This window comes from Botryllus schlosseri, chromosome 10 (assembly GCF_051294905.1).
Source record: "Botryllus schlosseri isolate E-star chromosome 10, Bs_hap1, whole genome shotgun sequence".
In the NCBI taxonomy this organism is placed as follows: Eukaryota; Metazoa; Chordata; class Ascidiacea; order Stolidobranchia; family Styelidae; genus Botryllus; species Botryllus schlosseri.
In genome coordinates this window covers 12,039,142-12,066,880 of record NC_137245.1, presented here as the reverse complement: position 1 = coordinate 12,066,880, position 27,739 = coordinate 12,039,142, and the positions used below count along the sequence as shown (strand labels likewise).

The 27,739-nt window shown below is 40.4% G+C and overlaps 1 protein-coding gene across 1 annotated transcript in view; it reads right to left on the bottom strand.

Moving 5' to 3' along the window:
- Positions 1-3,836: 3,836 nt before the first annotated feature.
- LOC145448217 (kelch-like protein 40) overlaps positions 3,837-27,739 on the bottom strand; it is a 48,472-nt gene continuing 24,569 nt past the window's right edge. Inside the window, exons 2-5 of the mRNA XM_080326576.1 lie at positions 7,009-7,053; positions 5,415-5,568; positions 5,102-5,352; positions 3,837-4,662 (exon numbers count right to left, since the gene is read on the bottom strand). Coding sequence (XP_080182702.1) covers positions 4,097-4,662; positions 5,102-5,352; positions 5,415-5,539 — 942 coding nt within the window. The 5' untranslated portion in view covers positions 5,540-5,568; positions 7,009-7,053 and the 3' untranslated portion in view covers positions 3,837-4,096. The remainder of the gene's footprint in view (positions 4,663-5,101; positions 5,353-5,414; positions 5,569-7,008; positions 7,054-27,739) is intronic.

Sequence of the window (27,739 nt, the reverse complement as noted above, 5' to 3'; positions counted from 1 at the left end):
TTGTTGAAAATAACCTTAGCAAGCGTGACGTGTTGAGAAATTAGCGATCTAAAGGTACGCGCCATCCATTTTATTTGAAATATAATAACCCACTACATTCATGAAAACATATGCAGCAAACGCCGTCGCGTAGCGCGACCAAAATTTTCGAGATTTGATATGTTTTGTGGAATGTTAATTTGCTCTGAAAACTCATTAAGGATATGTCCTACTACTACATCATCATCTACTGCGAAACCATTTTTTTCGGCGCCCCCATATCGCCCCCTGAGCGCAGCGCCCCCATATCGCCCCCTGAGCGCAGCGCCCCCATATCGCCCCCTGAACGTTTTCGCCCCCTTCAAAATCGCCAGCGCCCCTTGGGGGGCGCTGGGGGCCAGGTTAAGAACCACTGGATTAGATCAATCAACAATTTCCAGGCTGATGAAGGACCAGGTCTCTTTACCTCTAATTATTGCTCTAAAGCAGTGGTTCTTAACCTTGCCTCCAGTGCTCCCAAGGGACGCTGGCGATTTTGAAGGGGCGGAAACGCTCAGGGGCGATATGGGGGGCGCTGGGCTCAGGGGGGCGATATGGGGGCGCTGAAGAAAAATGGCTTCGCTGTAGATATGTGGTAGTAAAACATATCCTTAATGAGTATTCAGAGCAAGTCGAGTCACTTTTCATTTTCAAGAAAATGACTAGAGCCAAGTTGATTCACCAGAAAATTGCGACTTAAGTCAGAATCGAGTCCAGTCATAACTCGAGCCTTCATGGTGTTTTCCACTGCAATAGTAATTTACAGCAGTTCGATATTCTAGGTTACGAATCCATATCTGCCGACTTGTAGCAGTGGAGCACCGCTTACTATAACAGATGGCGAGGAGTAGCCTCGATATCTTGCGCATGAATATTAATAATGTGACAAGAAACATTTCGTCAACTCAATAAGCTAACCTTTTGTATTACCAAATACTATTCTAATAGAAACATTAACCTATGTATTATACAATTGCAATTGCAACGGCTACCAGGGTGCAGAGAAATCGTACTCACCTACCCGCTTTCTCTTGCTGCTGTTGCTATTAACATATTTCTGTATCTTTATCAGGTACTTCTCGCACTTGTGACACAGCCGGGGTGATACCCAGTGGTGTGCAGAATTGGGCCAAAACCAGAGCAGTTATTGGTGGAATTTTTAAATTTTGGGCCGGAGCCGAATCGGAGCCGGATTCATGCTTTTTTAAAGTTACGGCCGTAGTCGAATCAGGAAATTTGCCAACCCGCCTGCACCTATACACGCAGGGACATGGAACGACTATATCACCGCTCGTCACCTGATTTCGGTCTTTGAGCCCCATATGAATTACCACGATGTGTCCATTTTTATCCACTCCTACATGTACCTACAGCCACCAAGTTGTGCTTAGTCAACAGATAATCAATTATTGAAATCAACAAAATTGATGATAAAGAATACATAACCTAATATAATAAGTCTAGCAGACGCGTGGGATCTATCAAGTGTTGATATGCTTATTGCATCATAAAATAATTACGTCAGATTGGGGTGTTGACTGTATAACTTGTTTTATGGTCACTTCGATCAATATCAACGTAGCAATAATAATGCCACGCCTTGAGAATGCACTGTGCGGTCCAACCTAGTTCGTCATGGCATAAGCGAGTTATCGTCGCTCGATTGCAGACATGGGGTGATTACTTCATGAATGTAATCGATTGCGATTACGATTACTTCTAAATCACGCGATTACGATTACAGCAAAATCTCGAAGTAGTCGATTACGATTACGATTACATTGGAAAAGTAATCACGATTACTCACGATTACATTCATTTTGCTTCTTAGAACTTATATTTCAAGATATATTAGATGATAATATAACGATTGTAATGATAGGTCCTCATGAGAGAGCATTTTCCTGCTTAAATGTGACGCCATTTGTTTGTTACATCACAATATACCCATTGCCCAACTTTATAGCTGACGATCTCTCGCACCCTGCGATTTCCATTCTGGTCAGGGCGCACCCCGAACCTCCCAATTACATGTATGGCGAGCTCGAAGGGGACCCAGAATTATTTCGTAAATAATCTTATTTTGTAGAGAAATAATTGACTCAAAATTTATTCGCGATTTATTGTCTCTAGAAATGAAGAAGAAATGACAATGTATCTGTGCGTCCCACGAAAAACGTTTTTCTTTAGTTTAATCTGCTGCGTTTGGGTGACTCTTTTGACTATATAGCAGCCGGGAGGTCACGAATTAACAACATGCAACAAAGTACTTTAACAACGGGCCCTACCGAATATGTTATAATTAATAATAGATTGCTCACATTTTTGAAAACACCAGCTCCCTCAGCTCTCGGTAAATCTGACCTTGTTTGGTGAGGATGGATCAAAATAGATTAATGTTTATGCAATTACAAATATTTTTGACGAAATTCAGTCATGAATTTGAAGATATTTTCGCCATTTCCGCGACAACAACAATTACACAGCGAATCCACATCGCATCAAACGTGTCTTCGAGTTGCTTTGAAAAGGCCGATCGAAAAATGTCATGTTTCGGTTCTGATTCTAGCTACATCCTATGCTAACATGGTGTATAAACGGATGGCTATGTGGGAAGATCCAAATGTTGAGTAAAGAATTGCGAAAAATCGATGGGTACCGGTTATATATAGCGAGATTCCGTTACGAATAACGTCAAACAACGGCTCGGTTATGATTTCTATCAGCAGTTGTTGATTTTCAATGCTTCAATGTGGAAATCGTAATGCTTCGTTTGACGAGTACAAAATGACAAATCTTTGTCAGATGTACCTAGGCAGGCCTACTCCTCGCCAAGCAGCAACGTTTAAACTGGGTCTAGCTAAGCTTAACCAAACATCAATACACTCGTTCCAATTTGAAACTAGGCTAAGTGGTGGTTATTACAACGCTGCGAGGTAGTTGCGTCTCGAGTGAATTGCTGACCTGATATAGACGGCACGCTGCATGTGGCTCTTCACTACTACACGTAGGCCTACATTGTACAATTATAGATTGTACATTGTAAAACGTACGTACATCGAACGTCTATTTACTACATGTGGATAATGCGTTGCAAAGCTAATACTTGTGAGCTGTGACGTTACTTGCTATCAATAACATGGAATAATATCGCACTCTACTTGTTCACGAATGTGCAGTTTATGCCATAGTGCGATTACAAATGAAAAGTAATCGTTCTTTCACAAAGAAATCGATTATATATGTGAAACAATCGATTACGATTACGATTACTTCGTAATTTTCTCGAATGTAATCGATTGCGATTACGATTACTTGAAAATGCTGTAATCGTCGTAATCGATTACGATTACTAATCACGATTACCCCATGTCTGCTCGATTGTTCTGGTTCATACATTTGGTGACCCTTAAATCATCCTACACTTCAGCATTGTAACATGACGTGTGTCATGTGTCGTCGCTAGGTATCGCGGATATCAATATATTACTTCACTGAAATGAAAACCGTAGGGATCTAATTATCAATATGACCTCACGTGCCGTCTTATCTTCATGTTCACATTCGCATTCAGATAGCACCTTTCAAAAAGATCCGAGTGCACACAAACCAGAACCATTCAGAGGTCTGGACGATCCCTATCGCCATAGGGATAACGATTTTAAAGCAGTAGTTAATTCTGTGGGTGACGCTCGCCAAAAAGGTGGCTACATGTCAAGTATTCATTTATAGCTCATTTGAAAGGCCATGATCATATAGTCCACCAGCTCATGTTGATTGTAACTCTCTTGCGGGTCCGCGATGAAAAAAGTGCACGATTGCGTCAACGAGTCTGTATTTTAAGGTTGACGAGCACTGATCTAGAGAATGAATAAATACTGCAGTCCTTGATCACATGATTACATTCGTAATGAAAGAAAAGAAATGGTTTTCACTACGATACGAGCACGAACATTAACTTTAAAAAAACATACCCAATTATAAATACCGCAAGCTATGCTTAGACAGGAAATATGCAATCACATTATTAGGAAATTGGAAAAACCGGAAACGAGCGTTGGTATTAGGTGAGCAACCACTATACAATCCACTTAACGTGAACGCTTTGCCTGAACAGAGTACGAAGTTTGATCAGAGCAATTCCCATGTAGTCGCTCTCCCAAGGAATGAGTGGTGGAGGTTGTCTCATCCACGTATAATCAGGGGGTCGACACTTCTGAAATTTCGTGGTGCTCGTCGCAGTCCGTCCAATCACGTAAAGCTCTCCGTTCAGAGTAAAGACGGCAAAAAAATCCAATTCACATGGATCTTGCGACGGTGCCATCTGCGGAGTGAGTAGACGTTCCGCGAGATCGTATCTTACGATGGAGAGATCATTTCCAACGACATACAGGTTATTATTTTCGTATGCCAATCTAAGTGGTTTACGGAAGCACATCGGTAAATAAGTTAGATCCGTCCATCTATCCGTCGCTGTATCGTAACACTCTATTGCCGAGTGGAAACCATGCTCTGAAGGTACGCCTCCCGTGACATATATTTTGTCGTTATTGACACAACAGGCAAATAAGGATCGCGCATAAGACATTGCAGGAGCTGCGCGCCAAACACCGCTGGCTTTCAATTCTTCGACTGTTTTTCTAACTGAAATTGAGATTTCGTAACGTGAGTGATGCAAAATTCACGGCATTGCGAAAAAAAATCCTAACAAAAATTGATATCAGGGAGTATAATTCATGAGTATCTAATTAGGAAGAGTTACAGAATATGCTACGCTCACTCCACACTATCACTTTACTAATGGATAATAAACAATGATCCACAATCTTTGGCGATTGCAACGAACCACTATAAGTCGGCTCTATATATAAATCTGGTCCACTCGGCACCATGCACTTGTCAGTTACAGAAACATTGCATATAACGCGTGGTGATTTTGATTTAGAGTCACTAACCACCGTTGGCATTTGCTAAGACAGATGTGCCAAATTCACTAGGCTGATGCAAGTATGTGGGTTGCGGAAGTCACCGTCAATGTCGTCATCACAAAAACGATAAGAGCTCAACCGACGAGATCACTTACCTACAGTATCCACCGTTGAGGTCGACTGCGTACCTTCTCCGCCAATAGCGAACAATCGGTCTCCGACGGCAGCGGCACAAAAATCCGCCCGCCTGCGCGTCATGGACCTTCGCGGGCTCCAGCGATCCGAGGATTTGAGATGGTGATACACGTATACACTGCTTTCGTACAGCGATACACGATTAGCTTTCTCCATACACCCGCCTAATACCCACATTTCGTTTTTGAAAGTGGTAACTGCAATGCGTGTTCTACAGAAAGAAAAAAGATGCGTTTTCGATGTCACTGACGTGTAAATGTCAATGGTCGCCACCTTTGATTTCCTTCCATGAGGTTGTCCACCTGGTACCAATCATCAGTGGAGAAATCATGACGTTGAAAATCATTAGTCAGAGTAGCAGTTCTGTGTTTCACCGCGCCGCCGAAGATTCCAAGCATGTACAAGTCGTAAGACTTGGGATCGCATTCTGTATACATGGAAAATCTCATAATCGGGTCGACAAAATCGAAGCTACTGATTCCCGAACTGTGTGTTGCCACAAATTCTCGGGTGTACCGGGATCCATTTGGAATTTTCGAAGATGACTATACTAAATCAGTAGCTCTTGACGCTTTTTTTCTGCATCGCCGCTTTACAGAAATATTCGTGGTCTTGCGTCACCCATATTTCAAGGGTTGTACCAAAGACGACACAATAGAGGTCAAATTCCTGTCGGTCTTTCCTGGTTTGCATTTAACTATTTGCAATATTTCGCGCCGAAATAGCGCACGATGGCCACTGAACTATGACGATGTAATAACAACTGTTTGTTATATTTTCTGTATCAAATCAAGGTTGTTGTAACCAACGTTTGGTACGGGATCAAAGTCCTAATGCGCACACCCAGATCTCACCCCAGTGATTGGCGATACGTGGAGATGAACTAGGTTTTTTTATCGCCCTGTGCGACTATTACATCATCAACTGCAACCCATTTTTCTCTGGCGTCCCCGATACCACCCGAGGGTTTCCACCCTTGAGAATCCAGATCACACCAAGGAGCTCTGATTCCAAGGTTAGGAACCACTGGTATAGTTACATATAAAATATTGAATTCAGTCAAACGGAAAATCATTCTTGAAATCATGAGCATCTTATCTGGATTCCCCATCACATTGCAACAATATTTCTCGGAATTTTCTGTCAATGATAGGTAGTTAGTTAATCCACTGGGAACAATTATCAAGCAATCCTCTTTCGAAACAAGAAACACAGCTCATTTAATGTACGAGATGACCCATTATTTTACAAAGCTGTTAGACGAGTTTTGGCTGTCTGTTTCGAAATCCTATTTCATGGTTGGTGCAAAAGCAATTACAATTATATTGCTATGTTTGCATCGGCGCGTCCATGTGAGCATGGATTCCGGGTTCGATCGAAATTATGAGTGGTAACAGAGAGAGGCACTTTTTGAAATTAAAGAAATGCGGGTAGGTTTGTCAACAATGCAAGAGCAATTCAGACGTATCTGTTCGTATGAACCAACGCGGAGTTCAGCATATTCACGCGCGTCAACATTTTGTCAACGCAACTATTCTTGTAAGTTTACCGCGAGCATTTCTAATTTTTCGATTGCGCTAAAAGGCGAGAAAATTTGTGAGCGACTGATCTCAACATATGGATGGGAAAATGCGAGTACCCGACTGATTCACCCCAATGTCGCAAAACGATTTACTGACATCAGACATTTGATCACGACCTTCTTCTCGCCATGTGGACCGTGTAAGCTGTCTTATAAAAAGCCTGTAGAAGTGGACCGTGCCGCAAGTCGGTAAATATGGAATCACAATAAAGAATATCGGCCTGGTGTAAAATTACCAATGTAGTTGAAACACCACGAATATCATAAACAATATAAACATCGCACAAGGGGTTGGGATGACTAGTATTGGTCTGACTGGTATTGGTCTGACTGGCATTGGTCGTTTTACGGCAGATTCCTCATCATCAGAGGCGGGAGGGTGGCGCCTCTTGAGGTGCGATGGTCCGGGTGCACACGCCATCATCCAAGCATAAAAGAACGGGTTTATAAACGGTAATAACTGAACTAGAATAGTTTTAAACAGATAGTCGTGATTCGTGGAAAACAATTACTTTACACTATATCTTGTCGTTTGTAATTTATTTCAGCCTCACTGGAATTGTGGCATACATGATTAAACATTTTTGTAGGAATAATAGCTACTAGTCACTTTAACGCTTCAATCAAACAACAAATGATTTAGTGGTGCTATGTGCCATAGGGAACCATCATCTGAGTGACATGCCTTACCTTGCTTCCCATGAAGCCTATATGCTTAGGACCCAACATTGGCAGCTGCGTCCCCTATTTTGCATTCTTTGTTATACAAGACCAGGCATAAGCAAATTGATTTGCATTTAACACAACAATTAATTTAAAATAAACATGCTTCAAACATGGCCCTTGTTTAGAACATGTTCATTATTGTATTGTATTTTTTTTTATCGCCACGACGCCATGCATTTTCAATTTCAACTTTACAATGGCTTGGCGTTATTCTATGGCTCCTCATGAATATCAATTCAAACTGAGGGGTCCATCTAGCGCCTTTCACGAAAAGATTTCCGGCCATGTCTTGAATGGATCAAAAATACCCGTGACCAGGACTACATGGTCATTGGTCATAAGGCCTTTTTACGGTCGGTGGTTGTCATTATCAGGACCTCCATCCGTTCCATTGATATATAACTATATGCTATATAGTTGTTGAGACGATGACGATTTCAAGGTTTTCAAACATTCTATATTGACATCGATGATATTTAGATCAGGTCGCCCGAAGGCTTTCGAGGAAGTATTTACACAATACTCGATCATAATATAATTATATTTTCCTGAAACGGCATTTGTTTAAAACAATGTTCAGAGCAGTGGTCTCAAAAACGCGGCCCACGAGATCAATTTGTGAAGCCCGCGTCTGAATATGAAATTTTTCGCGTCTGAATATGAAATCTTTAGGTATTTGACAACATTTAAGAGCGACATCTATTTTTTACATTTGAGAACTCAAACTTTCGATCCAAAACTGCACTAAGAAACCTAAACCTACTCATCATACATCACATCACTTTCAAAAGTTATCATGCAGTGGAAGATCAGCCATTACGTCACATTACCCGTTTATATATGATGGTAAAACATGACCCGTTGATGATTAGTGACTGAAAATTGTGATTTGGACTGAATGGGTGATACAATAAAAATGAATCGAGTTGAGTCGGGTCAAATGTCACAACCAGATAAGGACTTGTTACTCGAAACTCCGTGACTTGGTACAACCATGGACGCAAAAAAAACACAAATCAAACTGATATGGGGAAAAGCAATATATCAAAAAGTCGTAGCTTGCGTTGCGTATTTATTAATCTAAGCAGGTCGGTATGGCAACCATTGGCTTTCTGTTGTACCCTTGATGTATAGTTAGTTTCATCCTGCGTCATCATGGGTCCCTTTATCCATGTCAATATCACGAATTAACGGGGACGAGATAAGTGGTGCGCTCCACAACTGAAACATCATTGGTTTCCCGGCGTTTGGAAATTTCTATTACTATGTGACACTAGTTTCAATCATTGATCTGTTCCAATATTAGATGGTAAATCTATGGCTGATTTAATATGACTTTGATCACAACATGATCAATAGCCTAATTATCAGGAGTATGCCGGAAACCTGGATTAGGCTGTACTGCTCCAATGCTCTGATATCAGATCAATCTTCGTTAAAAAATATGGCACGTCTAATGTTCGCTATCTGCAAAATAACACGGCAGCTTTTACGATGTCATGATACAACTAATCATATTGACAGACTATGCCAGGTACAACAGCAAATTTGTTCAAGTGTTGTTAAAATTTGATTTTACGTGTCACGGTGCCAAGCGTGAATTCACAATAGTTAATCACATTTTCACGATGTATGTGGAATGCTAGCAGTCTGCGAGGACCCGTCAAATAAGACTTATTTTGAAATACATTAATAAACATTATTTGTGCTGCGGCACGCGGTGCCATTAAAACTAGGAAATTGGATCGCGACCACCTTTGAGTTTGAGACTCCTGGTTCAGAGCATGTCTAATGTCTATACAGAAATTCGTCAAAAAACCTGTCTCAATCGCAACCCTGATAAAAATGTAACGGCAACGGTCAATGCGGGTACCACGAAACAATATAGCTACCTCGAAAAAGCCCGGAACATCCACTATACGTGGCGCACTCACTGGATGGTGTCAAACCCAGAAAAAAGAAGCAATTTCAATATCACAAGCACGCCGTAGAATCGACAACCCCAATCGACCCCTCACAGTGCAAGACAGCTTAGCTTATATTCGTCATTTGTAAAGTCTACCTCCGTCGGCAACCCTCTATCCCACAACGACTTTCGTTTGTTATTTGTCAGTTATTCGCCTATGCACGGTTGTCAGCCACGTCTAGAACAACTTTACTTCGGTAATCATAAATTTGATCCCAAACATACTGCCTGTACCTTCTGCGAGGCCACAGATTGCGCCTTACCCTGTCGCTGTACTTTTCAAACATAACCACGTTATTCTGATCTCATACAGACCTGACGTGAGTAGTGTGTGATGCGGTGTCCTCAATTATTATGATTGTCACCCCAATGACGCCATTTATATGTATTAGAATTAGACGGAATCGCCAATTGAAAATGAAGTACCACAAATCAATCTTTAATCAATTTGAATCTCTCATCCGCAGAGCACAGTCGTGTTTAACCATTGGTTTGTTGATCCAAATGTGGGTTGGTGACTCTTGGAATATGGTTCTCGACTACATGCTTGTTACGGAACACTTCTCCTCGGGTAAATACAAGACAGGCGTGTAGGCCATGTGCAGTGTATTCGATATTTATCACCAGTACTAACGGCTGTATTGTTGAGAAAACACGAGCGTCGAAAATTCTCTGGAGAAGATGCCGCGTGGTGGTATTATTTCGCGTTGGAATGCCTTAGTTGTTCTTACCTTAACCAAACCTCTTGTTTTATTGAATTTAAATTCGAATATAGTTTATATATTCCTCAACCATTGGCGCAGGCTCGAATTGCATCATATCAATTTGTAAATGGGTAATGTATTGTATCTTATCAATTCCTTTCTCTTTTCTCTATCTTAATGGTAACTATAAACTGAGGCTATGCGATTACTAACGTAGTTTAGCAGTTCTACGTATATGTGGGCAATACAGTGCCTTCGATCGATCACAGATATCTCATTCACTTCAACAGCTGTTAAAGTAGTCCTACATTACGCTTATAAATTCATTAAATACTGTTCTGGTATCTATGATTTAAACCCAAACTTTACAATAAATACGATATATTCCTTGTATAGGTGGATGGATACGCGATAGGCCTATACCAAACACTTCACTTTCCCATATCAGGCCCGCTGGCTGATGAAGTCTCCCGCCCCCGATGTAGCATAGTGGACCGTGCCATCAAACTATAGCGATCGTCTTCAGACGAAGTCGTTCTATTTTGCCGCTCGGTGACTTCGGGATCAATTTCACGAATTCCATTCCTCCCCTCAATTTTTTGTACTCGGACAAATTATCTTAAGAAAAGAAAGGCATGGACCTTATAAGTTACTTGAAGATGACACCCTTACTATTGACAACATCGTGCATTTCCTCCTTAGAAGAAAGAGTTCCGTCAGCCGGAACAACGAATGCCTAAGGCAAGGGTCGGCAACCTACGGCCCGTGGGCCGGGTTCGGCCCGCCAAGCGAAATCGTCCGGCCCGCGACATCATAATTAGTTATCACAAGAATACGGCCCGCCGTTTCATAATGAGTTTCAATCTGCAGTGCAGCACTGCTTGGAAAGAATGCGGCATTGCTATCCTACATGGTATTAGTCTATTGTTACGCCAAAAAACGAAGGTGGTTGAAGTAGGAGATAGAGATTGTCTGTAGAGTAGACTACATCAGTAGGTTACCTATCAATCGGGTGTATCTCGCAACCGAAGGTGTACCATACTTTTCAAAGGGTTTGCCACTCTGATGGGGTGTGAAAATAAAGGTGTCCTTCCTCTGCTTGCTGGAATCAATCAATCAATCGTTGAGTTATATTTTTCATCGGAATAAGTCATATACAATGTGCAATGCGATGTCATGAACAGATAGGAGGATGTCGAACGACATGCAGTTGCGATGCTATCATTCTAACATCCACCTCGGCCTAGAGTGCCCGATGTCACAGTTCTTTTCGATGTTGATCTTTTTGAAGCCGCGACCCTTTCTACTAGTTCTTTTCATTCCTAGTGAGTGCTTTCTTTCTTCTGTCGGGTCATTTTCTGGGCTTTTTTGTCGCCGTAAGAACGGCGACGGCGGGGGAAAAGGTGCGCAGATGAACCTCCGACGGGAATCGAGCCGGTCGCCAGATTGATGGGCGCTTCATCGTCACCACTATACGCTATGCCCCCCGCCAAAAACGCTTGGAACATCTCAGACGCAATGACAAAATCTCAAACTTACACTGTTTAATTATAGATAACTAGCCTCCGTATAGGTTAGTTTATTTATAGTTAAATTCACCAGAAGGCATTGTGCGCCAAGACAACACACCTGAATAGTGTTTTGGCCACAATGATGAAAACTGTTTATATGATTTGGTCTCACAAACTGAATCACCTACATTTACGCCAGATAATATTAGAAGCAGAGAATTAATATGGCGATGTCCTGTATATCTGCTATGTTGGCGCGTTAAGTCGAGCAGCTATGCTTGCACGAGTGTACGAACTGCGAGAAATGAAATAGCAACTCTCCTCGAAAATATAAATATTGCCGACTCATAATCTTGTAATCGAAAATGGTTATCTAATCTTGCTTTCTTTGTACATTTAACGTCACATCTGAACAAATTGAATTTGCAACTTCGGGGGAAAACAGCTGAATACATGAGATGTTGAGGCGCATTCGAAACAAATCTGCGACCCTAGGAATGTCAACAACACAAAGAAATCATGCTCACGTTCCTATACTGGAGGAGAGAAAACCTAGTACCAACACTACATTTGTAACTGTGATGCGAAATTTAATTACTGAATATTCACCCGCTTTCCCTAAATTCCTTTTCTACAAAATAAATTCCGACTATTCAGTACTCCGTTTAATGTGGACGCCAATTAAATTGCCTGAAAATTTCAAATGGGCCGTTTTCAAATGTGATGCAGTTGAATTGAATGACAAATTTCATACAAAGAGCATATCACAGCATGACTTTACAAAGAGTACGTTCTTGAAATTGGTCTTTATCCCAGCTAGACCAACAATGCAAAAAAAATTGCATCGATTTTTGGTAGCACGTACGCATGTAAACAATAGTTTTCAACAATGAAATTCACGAAGAGCAAGTTAAGATCACTATTTCGGACGCCCATTTAAAATATGGTCAGATTCTTGCTTCATCTGACTTGTTACCAGAAGTTGAAAACCTTCCACAAATCAAGCTGCGTCAATTGTCACATTTATTCTGCGTTGTTGAAGTGTAAATAAATGTGTTTTGTTATTGGTATGATTGAGATTGCAGCAATGTAGGATAATATACCGAAGTGACCATAAAATATAGTATTATGGAAAGTTCCGGCCCGCGAAAAAGTTCTACACTCGATATTTGGCCCGTGACTACCAAAAGGTTGCCGACCCCTGGCCTAAGGTATATCCAGGCCGTGTTATTTTTGGCATATGCCAAAACTGCCAAAAATAACTTATTTTTGGCATTTTTCGATTTTTATTTTTGGCAGTTTTGGCATCGTCCTCTAAATAGATAGTTTCAGCCTCGGAATAGTCACAAAAACGCTTTATTTGGGCTAGTTTGTCAAAAGACACCACAAAATGTGCAGCATCCACGTATAATCAGTGCCAACAAACAATAAGAAAAAGAAAAAACCTAACGATTTCATAGGTTAATAATATCAAACGAAACCACAAAATGTGCAGTATCCATCGGAATCGGTGCCAATAAGCAAAAAAAAAGAGAAAGAAAAGCCTAACTAACACGCTCACCAGCTGATTGTTACAGCTGTTGAATACACTTAAATCATTTGCACTATAACAGTGCTTCCAAACTCAGGTCAGCTAAGTTTCTCCTAAATTCTTTTCTCCCCCAGCGAATCTGGGAAATATCGGCTTCAACAGTAGCCGTTGAGGGAAAGAATGTTGCCAGTCATCCACAAAAGGTTTTCAGAGCTTCAAAATCTTTGGAGGGCCGAACCAGCTTCCATGCATCATGAAAAGAGATCACTTCGCCAGTGCCATCGATCTCATCGCGGAAAGAATTTTCTTCCCGTTCCTTTTTCAGGAGTTTCCTGTGTTGTCTCTTAACACATTTTATTTAGTAGCCCGACTATCATTTCTCCTTCAGTCTACCGATATATTTTCGGAGAACTTTTGTCACTTCAGGTGGCTTTAATATTACCAACTCGCATGGAAGAGTCCTGGGAAAGTTAGCTTGTTTAAGAACATTGACGCAACAAGACTGTCTGGCAAAACGAGACTATGCAGCTCAGAAATAGCCAGACAGTTTGTTGCGTCACAATGTTCAGCTCGATCACAATGCAAAAATTGTGGTTGATTTTGGGGGTTCCAGTTCCATGAGCAGAATATAATTTAGATTTTAATAATCAGTACTGCGGCAGCTTCTCATTGATACCCGTTTTATCAAATTTAGTGCTCGACAAGCCGGTCAAAAATGGTTGTAAAATTGCCTTTGAACAAATGGAAAGTATGACGTAAACCAAATGCAGTCAGCCGTTCAATCTCGCTGTGCCCACACCATTTAGAACACCATGCTTTCACCCCTAATGGGTAGGCTGGACCAAGAGTAAGAAACCTGCCTTTCACAAACGCTCTTCTCGCTTGTAACGAGGTCCTGCTAACACAACACCATGAACGAAATACACTATTTGGCAGGCCGTGTTATTTTTGGCATATGCCAAAAATTGCTTATTTTTGGCATTTTCAAATTTTTATTTTTGGCAGTTTTGGCATCTGGCTCCTGAAATGCCAAAAATAACACGGCCTGGGTATGTCTCTCCGCACGTTGCATCGGGTATACCAATACCGCCTACGTCGGCGACTTTCGGATGTTGAATAATTATCGATTCCAACTCGGCCGGCGATATCTGTAAAATTACAACGAGAAAAAAATATATGCCATTCAATCGTGAAACCATTTCTCAACAGCTCGCGAACATGGAGAGTAATATTATGAAATGGTTATGTTGCGAATGAACAAACAGAGAACTTAAGGAGTTGGGATGTGATTCACATACGACTATCAGACCATAGCAATTTACAACGTTGCTGGCATGGCGACTCAATCTGTGAACTTGTGGTTAGCAGCGCCTCATAGTGACGAGGCAACGCAATGCAAAGATAACATTGTTTTTGGTGACAATGTTGTGCAGGTTGTGCTCGATTTTGCCTTGGGTTGATCAGATTTGTGTGGAGTATACATTGGAATTCAGTGAAGCGGAATTGCTAAGAATATTCGATGACGTGAGATTCTTGCTCTCGAAAAGCATCTGATACTGCTGCGTAGAACGTCTATTATACAGGCTCTGCGCAATGCGCATATACTCCCACTACAGAACAGGAGCACACATTACAAGCCTTGACGTGAATTTATATCTTTCCAGTGAAGACCAGGTCACTTCATAACTGTCGCTTGCGTCTTGTACTGTCTGCAGTCTATATTGTTTCATTCAGTGTGGAGTTCATGCCTCTTTACTTCGCCTAGGCCAAAGGTGGGTGTCTGATCTTAAAGACTACTCTAATTTATTTCGACATCTTCCTATCTTTTCATTGTATCGCAGTTTTGTGGTGTGGTGTTTTCATACGATGAAAATATTAATAAAACTGATTGAATCTCCAAATGATGCAGTTACCAATTGGGTGAGTTACCTGAAAACTTTTGTAGCTGATCTCAACCCTTGTCAAATTTGTTACAGGCAAAGGTAAGTTTCTAACCAGGTATTTGTTGTGTGTAGGTTAATAACCGTCATATACGCCTACTGAAAATTGAATTTAGTAACATCTGCTTTGATAGTAGCAACACAGAAGAGAATGCCTTTAGCTCCGAATTCCTAACCGAAATCGAAATTGTACCGCCGGTCCTGGTAAACCATCACACATCATCCAAGCCATAATTTGGTTTTCGCCTATGCCTTCATTTGTCTTAATACAATTACACTACCAAGTCATTCCTTTGTTATGCAATGTTAGGCAAGTGTAACTTACATCCGATCTTTTTGCAGGTCTAGCTGGAGGATACTGATGAAAAAGGTGGAACTGTGCATTAGCTTACACTTTTTTTCTTGGATAATAAGTTTCTTCCATGAATAAAATGAAACAGAGCACAAACAAATCTGGTTAAGCAGGAGCATTGTTTATTGAAAAAAGTCATACAGAGCATTTCTGACATCTGATACTTGATCAATGATCACTTCCAGATTTTGTCTTTATTGCACTCGAATGTGCCATCCTTTATCATTCTGGCACTAGCGAAATGCAGTTTCTGAGCAAAGCCGATCACCGTGCCTTCAGTCGACCAAAATCTTTTTAACTAGCTGAAAGGGATAGGCTGCGTCACCAGTTATGTAGTACGAAAAACTCTGGCTCCCAATCATGAAGTCATTCTGACAAAACTTAATGCAGCAAATGCATGTTTGGTACAAATGTTGCTGCGGTAATCTTTTATTGACTGCACTCAAATTCGTACAAAATACTAGATTTTCAAAATGCGCAACTAGAACTAGAACTACTCGATTTTTAAAACTGGCAACTAGAACTACAAAATGTTCAAAATCTGCAATTAGAACTAGAAATACTCACTTTTAAACATCCGCAACTAGAACTATTCACTGTTTTAAATCCGCAACTACAAAGGGCCGTAGATGATATCTGACACATTAGCAACCATCATATGCTGATTTTTTTCCAGGAGTTTACAATATCACTGATAGAGCCAATGGATGGTTTTGAGTTGATTACACTGGTCAACACATATTTTTAGGCAGACAAAGCAAGAGTGGATTTGGGGGTTCTGAAGGGCACTGATTCCGAATATTACCTTAGTTTTTTCAAATTGGCTCTTGCTGCGGAGATAACCCATGGGGCTATTTTGACCAAAATCTCTCATTTTCGCGGTATTGACTAGATAAAAAATAGGCTTAGTCGTATTATAAAGTTTAGAAATTCAATCTACTTGTTATTTTTACACACAGAAGACCATTTTAAATCAAAATACAGCAACAGCACTATATTTGTGATCATCTAAAAAGTTTTATTTACTACATCTTAGGAGAAATTACATGCTGTGAACTCCATCCTGATGTGAAATTGGAATCTTTCATCGGTATTCGAATATACCAGATACCAGATTTAAGCTTCTCGTTTGATAGGGTTATTACTTGGTATACCCACTTTGGTAAATCAGTGGTAAATTATCCATCTACCAGTCAAAGGAAATGAGACACATATGAGTATTGTAGTCAAGCCTTTCATGGACCAATTTCATAGTTTTATACTCCTCTTCAATTTTGGTAGAATGACCAATTGATACAGGAGAATATGAATTTCTGTTGTGCAAAATTACAATTTTTAGGCTTGACAAATTGCTTTTTTGACAAACAAATATTTCGCATCATGCCATGTTAATATTGATAGAATGACTGAGAATGAAATGAGGGTTCTTCATAGTCAATTAGCCATTTAGGCGCAGTATAAAATGAGAAAAAACTACGATTTTCCTCCTACCAAATGAAATATTTAAGGGTAAATACAGTAATTTTGGTTTTTTTAAGGGTATAAATATCTTCTGACAGAGAGCCAATCTGACAAACTAATGTGATATTCGTGATCAGCAACCTCAAAAACCCCAGAAACGGCTCTCAGATGTTCTGGCTAAATTTTTTTTTCATTCTGTTAACCAGTGTTATAGATGGCGGACACTTTGCAATTAATCGCCTTTCACTAGGAGTTTGTGATATGTGAGATTATAGTGGTAAATTTAATGTCGGGATGGATCCAAATTTAATACAGCTTTGAGAACTAGTTTTTTTAATATCTGACTCCTTGAAATGTCTGGAGCATATGTAGGTAAAGTGAATCCGTCTAGCACAGCGGTTCTCAACCGGGGGTCCACGGACCCCTAGGGGTCCGCAAAGCAATTTCAGGGGGTCCGCGAGACCTCCAAATTTTTAAAATGGTCGATAACGTACTTTTTATTTTTTTCTTAATTTAAGAAAGCATGGGGCAGTTTAGCACCACAATTGCTAAAACCTCCTTACTCCTATCATCATAGTAATCGTCTGACATGAACTATCGTAGTATGGAAATTCATTTTCATTTCCAATTTTCCAATTTTCCAATAACCTGCTGATACAAACATATTGCTGTTTAGAAACGTTCGGCTCGGGTTTCTTGACAAAATAAAAATATGGAGATAGTAACGTCAATCAGCGTGACTTCGTAATGTCTTTTCGACTTGAAGTTATCAGTCTCATCAAATTAGTGAACAGTCGTTTGAAATAAAAATTTACGAAGTATTTCCCTAATTTGTTCCAATGCTGGGCTTGAAACCTCGTCACGAAATCCATTTTATCCCGTTATATACATAACCACTATTTGAACAGCTTCTTGAAGGTACAAAACTTCAATATACAATTGAATGGTATATTCATATTTAAATGAACCCGAATATTTTCGGCTGACACTCGTCATAAATCGGACGATGATATACCTGCTCTTAAAGCTCGGCTATCAGATTTGGCGTATTCTTATTGCGGATGCCCTATCGACAAAGGTAATTTTTGACGACCAAGGAGTATTTCGTTGGTATCAAAGCATTACACTCCAACCCTGAAATTTATATCACCAGTTATATTGGTATGCAGCCTTGTCTTTTTAACTTTTTTATTGTTCACGGTCGAAAATGTTTGCTCGTATATGTATATATTATATATGTAGACCCGAACAGAACAAGTCGTTTCATGACAGTCTTTCTCAGGTTGGAAAACTTGGTTCCATTATTTGACGCATAAAATTTGTCTATGCTATTGGATTAGTATTTCACTTTGACGGTAGAAACTCTCTGCGGGCCGATCAAAATGCCGTCGCGGGCCGAATCCGGCCCGCGGTCCGCATGTTGCTCGTCCCTGCGCTAGATGATGGACGTGATATGTTTATAAAATATCTGTTTCTTCATTTTGGTGCTATAAATGTTGCGATCACACCAAAAGTATCGTGGGAAGCGTTGTGCGTTAATATTGCATTAGCCTCCATCTATCTTTGCGGAAATGGCTTTCGGCACTCTTCGTTCAAATCAAAACGAAGACGCGGATTTTCAAGAAACGACCACGTACTTCAAGAAATACGGCAACAAAATTAGCTTTGAAATGATAAAAGTCTACCAATTTCTACATAAATAGTATGATATTATTTTCAAGAAAAATCTTGATTTTGCTGTTTATCACAAGCCTACAGTTCATATTCGCACAAGACAGATGAAGGTTGCGCCATAATAGATTAAAAATTGAACAAAAACTTGAGGGGGTCCGCGAGTATCCGTGACGGTCAAAAGGGGTCCGCGAAGCCAAAAAGGTTGAGAACCACTGTCTAGCACTTTCTTCTTGAAATCCACGTCGTACCGGAATTTAAATATTATCTGTAAATGAAATATAACAAAGTCACTATGTTATTGCATAATAAGAAACCATCCTAGCACAACATAAATACCGTACCTTTCTAATTCCTACTGACATGACTTATCCTTACTAAATGGTTCAATAAAACACAACACATGCCTGGTGGAACTTTTCAGCCCAATCTTTTGTCAGCATTTTTAACCGCATTCCTGTTATGGTTGGAATCATGTACAACCTGTTGTTGCGTGTACTAGAGCTGCTGCAATGTGGAAGGCAGCAGTATCGACCTCTGCTTCTCTTGCGATCTGGATCTATTGGGCTACTTAACATTACCCTCCGTAGTTCTGAGCGAGTTACTGAGAAATATCATAAGGTATATACATCCATAATAACGCACTATAAACTCTAAACTTCCAAAACTACAGGCCTTCGAGGGGAATCTACCTACGTCTTAACCTACACACAGGGTTGCCATCGACATGGACCCAAACAGTCGAAAAATTATATTAGCATGAAAAAGCGTTTTTGTTCATATTTTGTATATATACGAGCCGTGGCCTATCATATTCCATACTTTTCGCCAGAAACAATCTGCTCGAGCAACGCCTTGTTATTAGAAAGTGCTTCATGGATATCACGACAGCTCATGTCTAGGTTTACCTTTACTCAGGTCCGAAACAGCACTTCGTCACCCCCCCCCCAAAAAAAACATTGGTCGTGAGTAAGTATGGACAAATGTGCCGACCTTCAATTAGTAATCAGCTCATGGAATTTTGAGCTGGGCCACGGAACATTTATAAATTTATGCAACTTTTTCAAAATATTTTCGCGCTACGCCTGCTCATTCTAACTAATCAGATTTAGTCTTACTAGTAGCTAAAACTATGTGCGCAAGTGCAATAAAAGTTAGAAAAATTTTTCAATGATTAATAGCTTTACTACTTTTTAACCAATGTGTAGACTGCACTGCACCTTTTTTCACTACGCAATAAATGCTGCCTTTTCCACAGCTTGAGCTTAATCTGCTGTATACCAAACAGCAGGAACCTGGAATTGCTGTTTACTGCTAAAATGACGTCTGCTGCGATATCTTGGTACAAACAAACGAAACTGCTATACCACCCCTCACAGCCCGAGCTATCTCACCACTTAGAAGTCAAATCTTGTGGTGTGTACGTCACGAGTGTTCCTTTCATTTAAGATGCCATAAAATCTCTACGCAAAAGCATAGTTTTAGAATATTATGCAACATAAATTGCAGAGGAAAACGATCGAAGTTCAGTAGTGGTTGAAAATAAGACAAAAGAAGGACGTGCGTCGAAAATAAGGACATTTCTTCGAAATAAGGACAGTTGAGTTTTCTAAGACGTAGCCCTTCAAAATAAGGACAAATCTTAGAAATAAGGACGGTATGGCAACCCTGCCTATACAAGAGCGAACGGAGACGTAATAATACAGCTGGAGAGACTTCTTGTTACGCGTGTATGATACCGCGTCACTAGGAGCGCTGTCCGTCAAAACATCGACGGCTCTCTAAGCGCAGTCTCCATGCCAGCTACGTTGTAAATTGCTATGATCAGACTTTACTACTACTGGATTTACAAAATGTGCGACCATCACTATAACTTTAACCACATTTTAAAATCAGCAACTAACTAACTAACTAATTTTAAATTATAACCAACTAAATTCAATTCAGCAGCAACTAACATGGATTACTGAATTTCAAATTATCCACCAAATATTGGATATAAAATCGGCATTTCAGTTAGAGGGGGCTTCGAGTTTGAAATGGGGCAGTGGGGAGGGGGAGGGGTCAATCCCGAAAACCGACCGCATGGCTAGTGTCTTCGCTACTTCAAGCAGTGGTTCCTCTGGATTAGCTATGGCTGCAATAAAATCACAAAACAGATCCCCGGTATGGCGATTCACGAGCTAGAACTAGAACTTCTGCTTTTGCAGAATCTGCAACTAGAGCTACCTGGAAATCCAGTAGTTAGTGAACCGTCAACTAACTAGATCAGTTGTTTGTACAAGTTGGGCAATGGTGAATGTCATTTTTAGTGTAGGCTACTGAGTAACTCTCTCCTTATAACCAAATTAAGGACGAGAATGGAAGCGCAGAATTGTGTGTTTACGGGGATATAAAATAATCTTTTAAAGTTGCCATAGTGATAAAACAAAGGACACAATGTGCAATTAGCCAACATCGGGTCAAGGGTACTGGATAAGGTCTATTCTAACCTGCAAAGATTACCCAGTTTGTCTATCGAGCCGATATCGCCTGTCTGTAACCAGTTAACCACCTATCATCAAATGCCATCGCAGTTGCATGGGCATTTTTCAAATATCCCTTTGTTACCTAACGAGTGAGAAATAGAATGATAATGGAGTGTTTAGCGTAATTCAGTATAAGAAATGAATATATAGTGAAATAATGCGATCCCGTCCACTATCTCATTTTTATAGGGTTTTCCAATGGCCTTTCCTGAATAAACTGCGATGCACATATATTCTAAATATGGGACCATAGAAAAGCTGAGGAATAGGGATGGTGTGAACCTCTGGTGTGAACTAATATTAAAATAAAATCAGCGCATTTTCCCAGACTTAGTCACGGCCTATAATGTTGAATGCTAATTAGGCTCACCATCTCCGCGATTTCCAGAAAAAGGAAAACGAACCACAGCTTCAGAACCAAATCTTTAACTAAAGCATCCAAATGGCCTTACGGACGTTGGGAGTATTCAGTTATCTGATAATTGCGATTTCAATTAGTCCTATTCCAGGAAATGATGGTTATGTTAACTTATTTTTATTGTGTAGTTTTTGCGAAGACAGGGGTACCCATAATACAATTAATATTTGAACAAGTTCTATGACTCGGACTTGAGCCTTAAAACGGTGACTTAGACTCGGACTCGAGTCGGTGATGAATTGAAAATGACTCGACTCGACTCGAGTGACCACAAAAGTAAGATTGACTCGTGACTCGGAACCATGTGACTTGGTTACAACCCTGTTGAGAAGAACATTGTATATCAACAATCGTATCACAACATATGACGTCACCAGCATGAAATGTAGAATACGAGAGCGTTCAATGTAATATTTTTAGATGATATACAAACGAAAGTCGACTGCAAGGCACACAAACGAAAGTGTGAATGATCCTTTCCGAGTATGCGAAATCTGTCGTCACGATAGTTTTTCGCACAGGCGGGATTATCCAACAAGTGTTTGCCAATTACAGAATTTATGGCCTTTGATTGTTCCGCATCAATCTTTAGGAGATGAGTTAAGGGTGAGCTTTTCACCAAGCGTGTTCTTAATAATCTAGGGACATGCTGATTTACGCGCTCCTGCATGCGCTTTGACGCTCTGACGAGTGTCAGCTGAAAAATATTCGGGTTCATTTCAATAGGAATATACTATTCAACTGTATATTAAAATTAATATATGTGTCACTAAATCTCGCGCTGCGCGAAGAAAATTTTCAAGTTGCATAAATCTTCCCCAAAATAAGATATTGTTAATCATGATTTATGAAAAAAATTGATCTCTCTTAAAGCCTTCGAAATTCCGGACATTTCAGCATATTTCAATATAATTCGGATTAGATTTAGGGGTAGACCACGACCGGAAATGAACCTGAAACCGATTGTGTTTGCGGAGGCCAAACATCAGTCCGCTACTCCTCACTTGCTGGATGGTGTTCAAGTTGACATATGTTTTGTTGCGAATAAAAATCAAAAAAATCGTCGAGTTTTAAACACTGCTTGTACCCTAAATCTTGGATATCTTACACTCATTTTTGCATTCAGCTACAAACTTAATTCGCAAAACATGGAAATACTTTTATGACCTGCAATAAAGATGACATGATATCTCTTTCTCATTTGCTTTATTGCAAAAGACGCAATTGGTGCTCCCCCGCACAGAACCACCTTCAACGATGACATGTCATATTTGTCCGCGCCCATTGCATTGATCATCTCGATGACTGTGGGGGATGGGGGCGCGCATACCGCTGCAGTTACCTGTAAGTGATAAACAGAATCCAGTTGTATCGATAGAGTGATAGAGTGATAACGTGAATTGGACGGGGAAAGAACGCAATAGATGACTGCTTGATTGGTCACAGCTCAACGCTTAGTTAGATTGTCGTTCACTCTTTCGCTATATGATTATATTATCGGGTGTGAAATTAGCAGAGTCTTATTCGACTGGTTTACATTTTTCCATGTTGAAATCTCCATGCATGAATAATTTATAATATTTATTATAATAGGAGCGTGCTGGGGATGCAGGGGTTGCCGTTATTATTGTAGTTTTTTGGTGCGATATGTTTGGCGATTTCAAATCAATGCTTTTATTCTCCATATTCCATATAATATAATCATTGATGCCTCAGATAGCTTCATTCGTTGACGGAATGAGTTCAATGTGAACCGGAAAGAAGCGAGGGGTCTGTTTGCAAGGACATGACTATTCGGCAGGTGAACATATCGATATCGAAGATTTCCGCTAATATACGACAATCATTTTGTGCCTACATTTCATCGTCGACGATCTTTCTGTGAGCGCAAACGCAAAAAGACTTTCTCTCGTAATTGCGAACATAGTTAGACTCAATCGGGTAAATCAGGCGTTTTGTTATTTTCAGGAGAGGGTAGGCTACAAAGCAAGAAATCGTGTGACAATTAAACACGTGAAGCGTGAAGACTACTCCTATAGTTTATTGTAATGTACGACGATTTACTAAAAATGTGACTGGACCCTGGATCCGCCAATGCGTCGGAACTGATATTTTAGTCATCAACGTCCTAAGTGTCGCGGCCAGACTAATAACAATTATTTTTGGTTGACCTTGCAAGTTCACAATCTGTGCAATTCAATTTCTATAATATTGAAGGATTTCGATAGTATAACGGGAAATTAGCTCGTCGGCTACTCAAAACCTTCTCGCGGGCCACATATGGCCCGCAGGCCGCGGGTTGCCCATCCCTGATATAGACAGACACATTCGATAGTTTTCACAGCCGGAGCCGGAGCTGGAGCAGGAGTAGTGGTAATAATGCAGCTCCGGAGCTGGCGCCAGAGTTGGTGTATGATAGACGAAAGCTCCGGAGCCGGATCTGGAGCAATGCAAATTTACGGCTGCTCCAAAGCCCTGCTTGTGTCTCGGAATGCCGTGACTTGGTACAGCCACGGACGCAACAAACTATCAAACTACATGGTATGAGAAATAGTAAAATATCAAAAGGTCCTAGCTTGCGTTGCGTAGCATATTTAGATAACTAGGCAGATCGGTATGGCAACCGCCATTGGCATTATGTTGCCCCTTTGATGTATAGTTGGTTACGTCCTGTGTCATCTTTGGGTATCTTTATATATGTTATTGTGGCCAATTCAATGTGGCGAGTATTGGGTAGTCGTGGCCAGCGCTTCATAGCTGTAACACTAATGGATTTTTCTGCGATTGCACATTTCTATTGCTATGGCACAGTATTCATTATCTTCAAGTTGTTATTTATCTGTTCCGATGTTCGAAGGTATATCTAACGCTAATTCTATTTGACTATAGTAATTACATGATCAATATAGCCTAGTTATCAGGAGTAGGTCGATGCCCGAAACCCGGATTAGGCTTTACTGCTCCAACGCTTTGATATCAGATTAATCTTTATAAAATTCTTAAATTCTACCTATAATTGTGACACAAATGTCCACTAGCTTCAAAATTATTACACGACAGCTTTTATGATGTCGTGATGCATTTGTACTCTCGCGTGGTGTCTGCAACTATTTTTTGACATACTATATGCCAAGTACAGCAACAATTTTATTCGAATATTTGAAAATGTGATTTTTTTCTAGCCAGGCGTGAATTCACAATAGTAAATCACATTTTCACGATGTGTGTGGAATGTCAGTCTGTAAGGTCCCATCAAATAAGGCCTACATGGAAATACATCGAATCCGCCTATTATTGGAGCTGCGGCCCGTGGAGCACTCAAAAAAGATAAAAGAGGCCCGCGGGCAGTGGCGGCTCGTCCTATAGGGCAACTGGGGCATTGCCCCACCTAAAATTCTGTTCAATAACAATTTAACCATTTATAGACGCACACGCACAGCAATCAATATATACTGAGATCACAGCGAAACCCGCGTTCTTCTTGTGCTTTCGCTAACAAATGCCCATACATAGCCAAGTCTCTGCGAAAATCGAATTCTCTTCTGTGTTTTCGCTTTGTGAATGCCTAGCCGGGGCTTGCCCCGGTAGCGCTCATAACAAGCTTTCACTATCTATTCTCTCAAAGCCGCGCACAATAAAGAAACGGTGATTTACTCTCTCCTATTCGTAAAATGGCCGAGCAAGTGGGGCAACTATGCCGGTCGCCCTTAAGGTGTGATGTAACAATCGTATCTATATCTGAACTCGGTTACCGTGATATGCGTTGAGTCGACCTTTGCTGGTATATGTCGATTTTGACGGTGTTTCGCACCACGATAATTCTTGAAACTTGGTATGCTATGTCGTGAAGGTAGTATTGAGCACTGCTCCAAGTTTCAGGCTTGCTACTTAAAGATAAGGGTAGTAATTTCGTTTCCGAAGTTCAGTGTGTGCTGATCTATCATGTACATTGTACAGCAAACAGATTTTACTCAAAAGCCGGTATTGGGCTCCATTGATTTTGACGATGTTCCATACCGAGATCGGTCATGACATTTGGCACAGTAAAGTCTTAATGTTAGTATCGACCGCTGTAACAAGTTTTAAGTTTGTCACTGAACTATGTGGGTGGTAATTTCGTTTCCAAAGTCGAGTGAGAGCTGACTCTTCATTTATCGCTAACAGATTTACGCAAAAGCCGTTATTGGTCTCTATTGATTTTAACGATGTTCCATACCTAGATCTGTCATGAGCTTTTGCACGGTATGTCTTGATTTTAGTATCGAACGCGGTGCCAAGTCTTAAAGTTGACACTCAATGATTGAGGCAGTTATTTCGTTTTCGAGGTCGAGTATGGTAGAGATGTGCGCTGATCTGATACTTAGCCTACCTACATCATTGCGGATCTCACGCAAAAGCCAGTGTCTGTCTGTGCTAATCTAGTCTGCGTCCCATAACGAGATCGGTGATGATATTTCCAATGGTATATCTCGATGATCGCATGAAACAGCTAACTAAGTTTCTCGGTTTGCATTCAAATATTCACATAATTTTATGTTCGCCAATGTGCATTTCACTGTGAAATTGTGGCCTTCAAACCATTTGCTTACAATCCCCTGTCAAATGCGATAGCTATTTCATTTTCGATGTCGGCTAACAGCTGATCATTCGATCAGCCTATTCCTCGATCTATTTTACTCAAAGTTCGGTGTTCGTCTGTTTGTATTGATTTTGACAGTGTACCATGCCGGAATGGGTTATGAGATTGCGAATGCTACTTCTCGATGATTTCATGTAACAGTATGCTAAGTTTACGGCTTTCATTCATGTATTTATTGATTAATATATTTTCCAACGGCGATTTCGCAGCAGACTTATAGACAGTAAGCCGTATGTGTTGCGTCACAATCTCCAGTTTCAAGGCCAAAATGTACTATGTTGTTCGAGACGGACTTTCAGCATTCCCGTGGCCACTTACTGGCCACGGATAATTTCGTGGCCGGCCACAGATATTCCGTGGCCGGCCATGAAAAATGCTATTCTGTGGCCGGCCATGGTAATTTTCATGGCCGGCCATGAAATTTCAGTATGGCCGGCCACGAAATTTCCATGGCCGGCCATGTCAAACTCATTGTCATGGCCGGCCATGACTAAATTTCATGGCCGGCCATAGCCAAATTTCATGGCCGGCTGCAATATATCAAGTTAGTATCGATGATAAGTACTGTATGTGGCCCAATCGTGGTCAAATGCATGATCAATTATGTTCTATTATGGGCGTACAGTAAATAGAACTAGGTGAGAGCGAGAGTTTAGCTCAGTTTATATGCATTTTCACCTGAAATACCAGATGAATAGCGATACAATGAAACGATAGGAAGAAGATGAAACGATCTGTAATAGTCTCTATATATCAATTAAAAACACAAAAAAATGATGTAAAGAATGCATTAAAAAGGGGGATATCCTCTAAATGAAACAGGAAATAATGGTATAGAAAGCTAGCAGTGATGAAGACATTATCAAAACTGGTAACTGGTAAGTGTTAATTTATATCTTTTTTATAGAAATATACCTAAATATTCGGCTGACACTCGTCACAGCTAATCGTATGCAACTGCATAGAATTGGAAAAAACAATGTATACCAGATATCTGTCAGAAAATCTCTATAAGTTCCCCAAAAGCTGTGAGATTCACATGACATTCTGTGGCCGGCCACAGAACAGATCAGAGCTCGCTGTGGCCGGTGCTTCCCCCGTTCTGATATTGATTTTCAACCGTAAGATGTGCAATGTGCATTTTGCAGTTGCAATCGATTGTATAATTAGTTTTATTTTGTAAATATGCAAACCGACGATTAAACAATATGATGATGATAATGGCCTTCATTTTTCAACCATGTTTATCGTTTATGATGAGTCTGCGATGCGAATAAGTAATACATATATATTTGATCATGCCTCAGTTTAATGATGTTTGTAGGGGCAGTTTAAAATCTTTCGTGGATTGCCCTGATGAATTTATGAATAATACAATACTGTACTGGGAATTTGTCTTAATTCACTGCCGATTTCGATTTACGCTTAAGTAGACTCGACTATTACCTCCTTGAATGCATAATCTGTTTCATCGAGATACTGGATCGGTCAATATGCGGTCATTTTACCTGTTTTCTTGTTTCAATACTAAATACCGTAATGAAAGTACCCGAACGAAACAATTAGGGA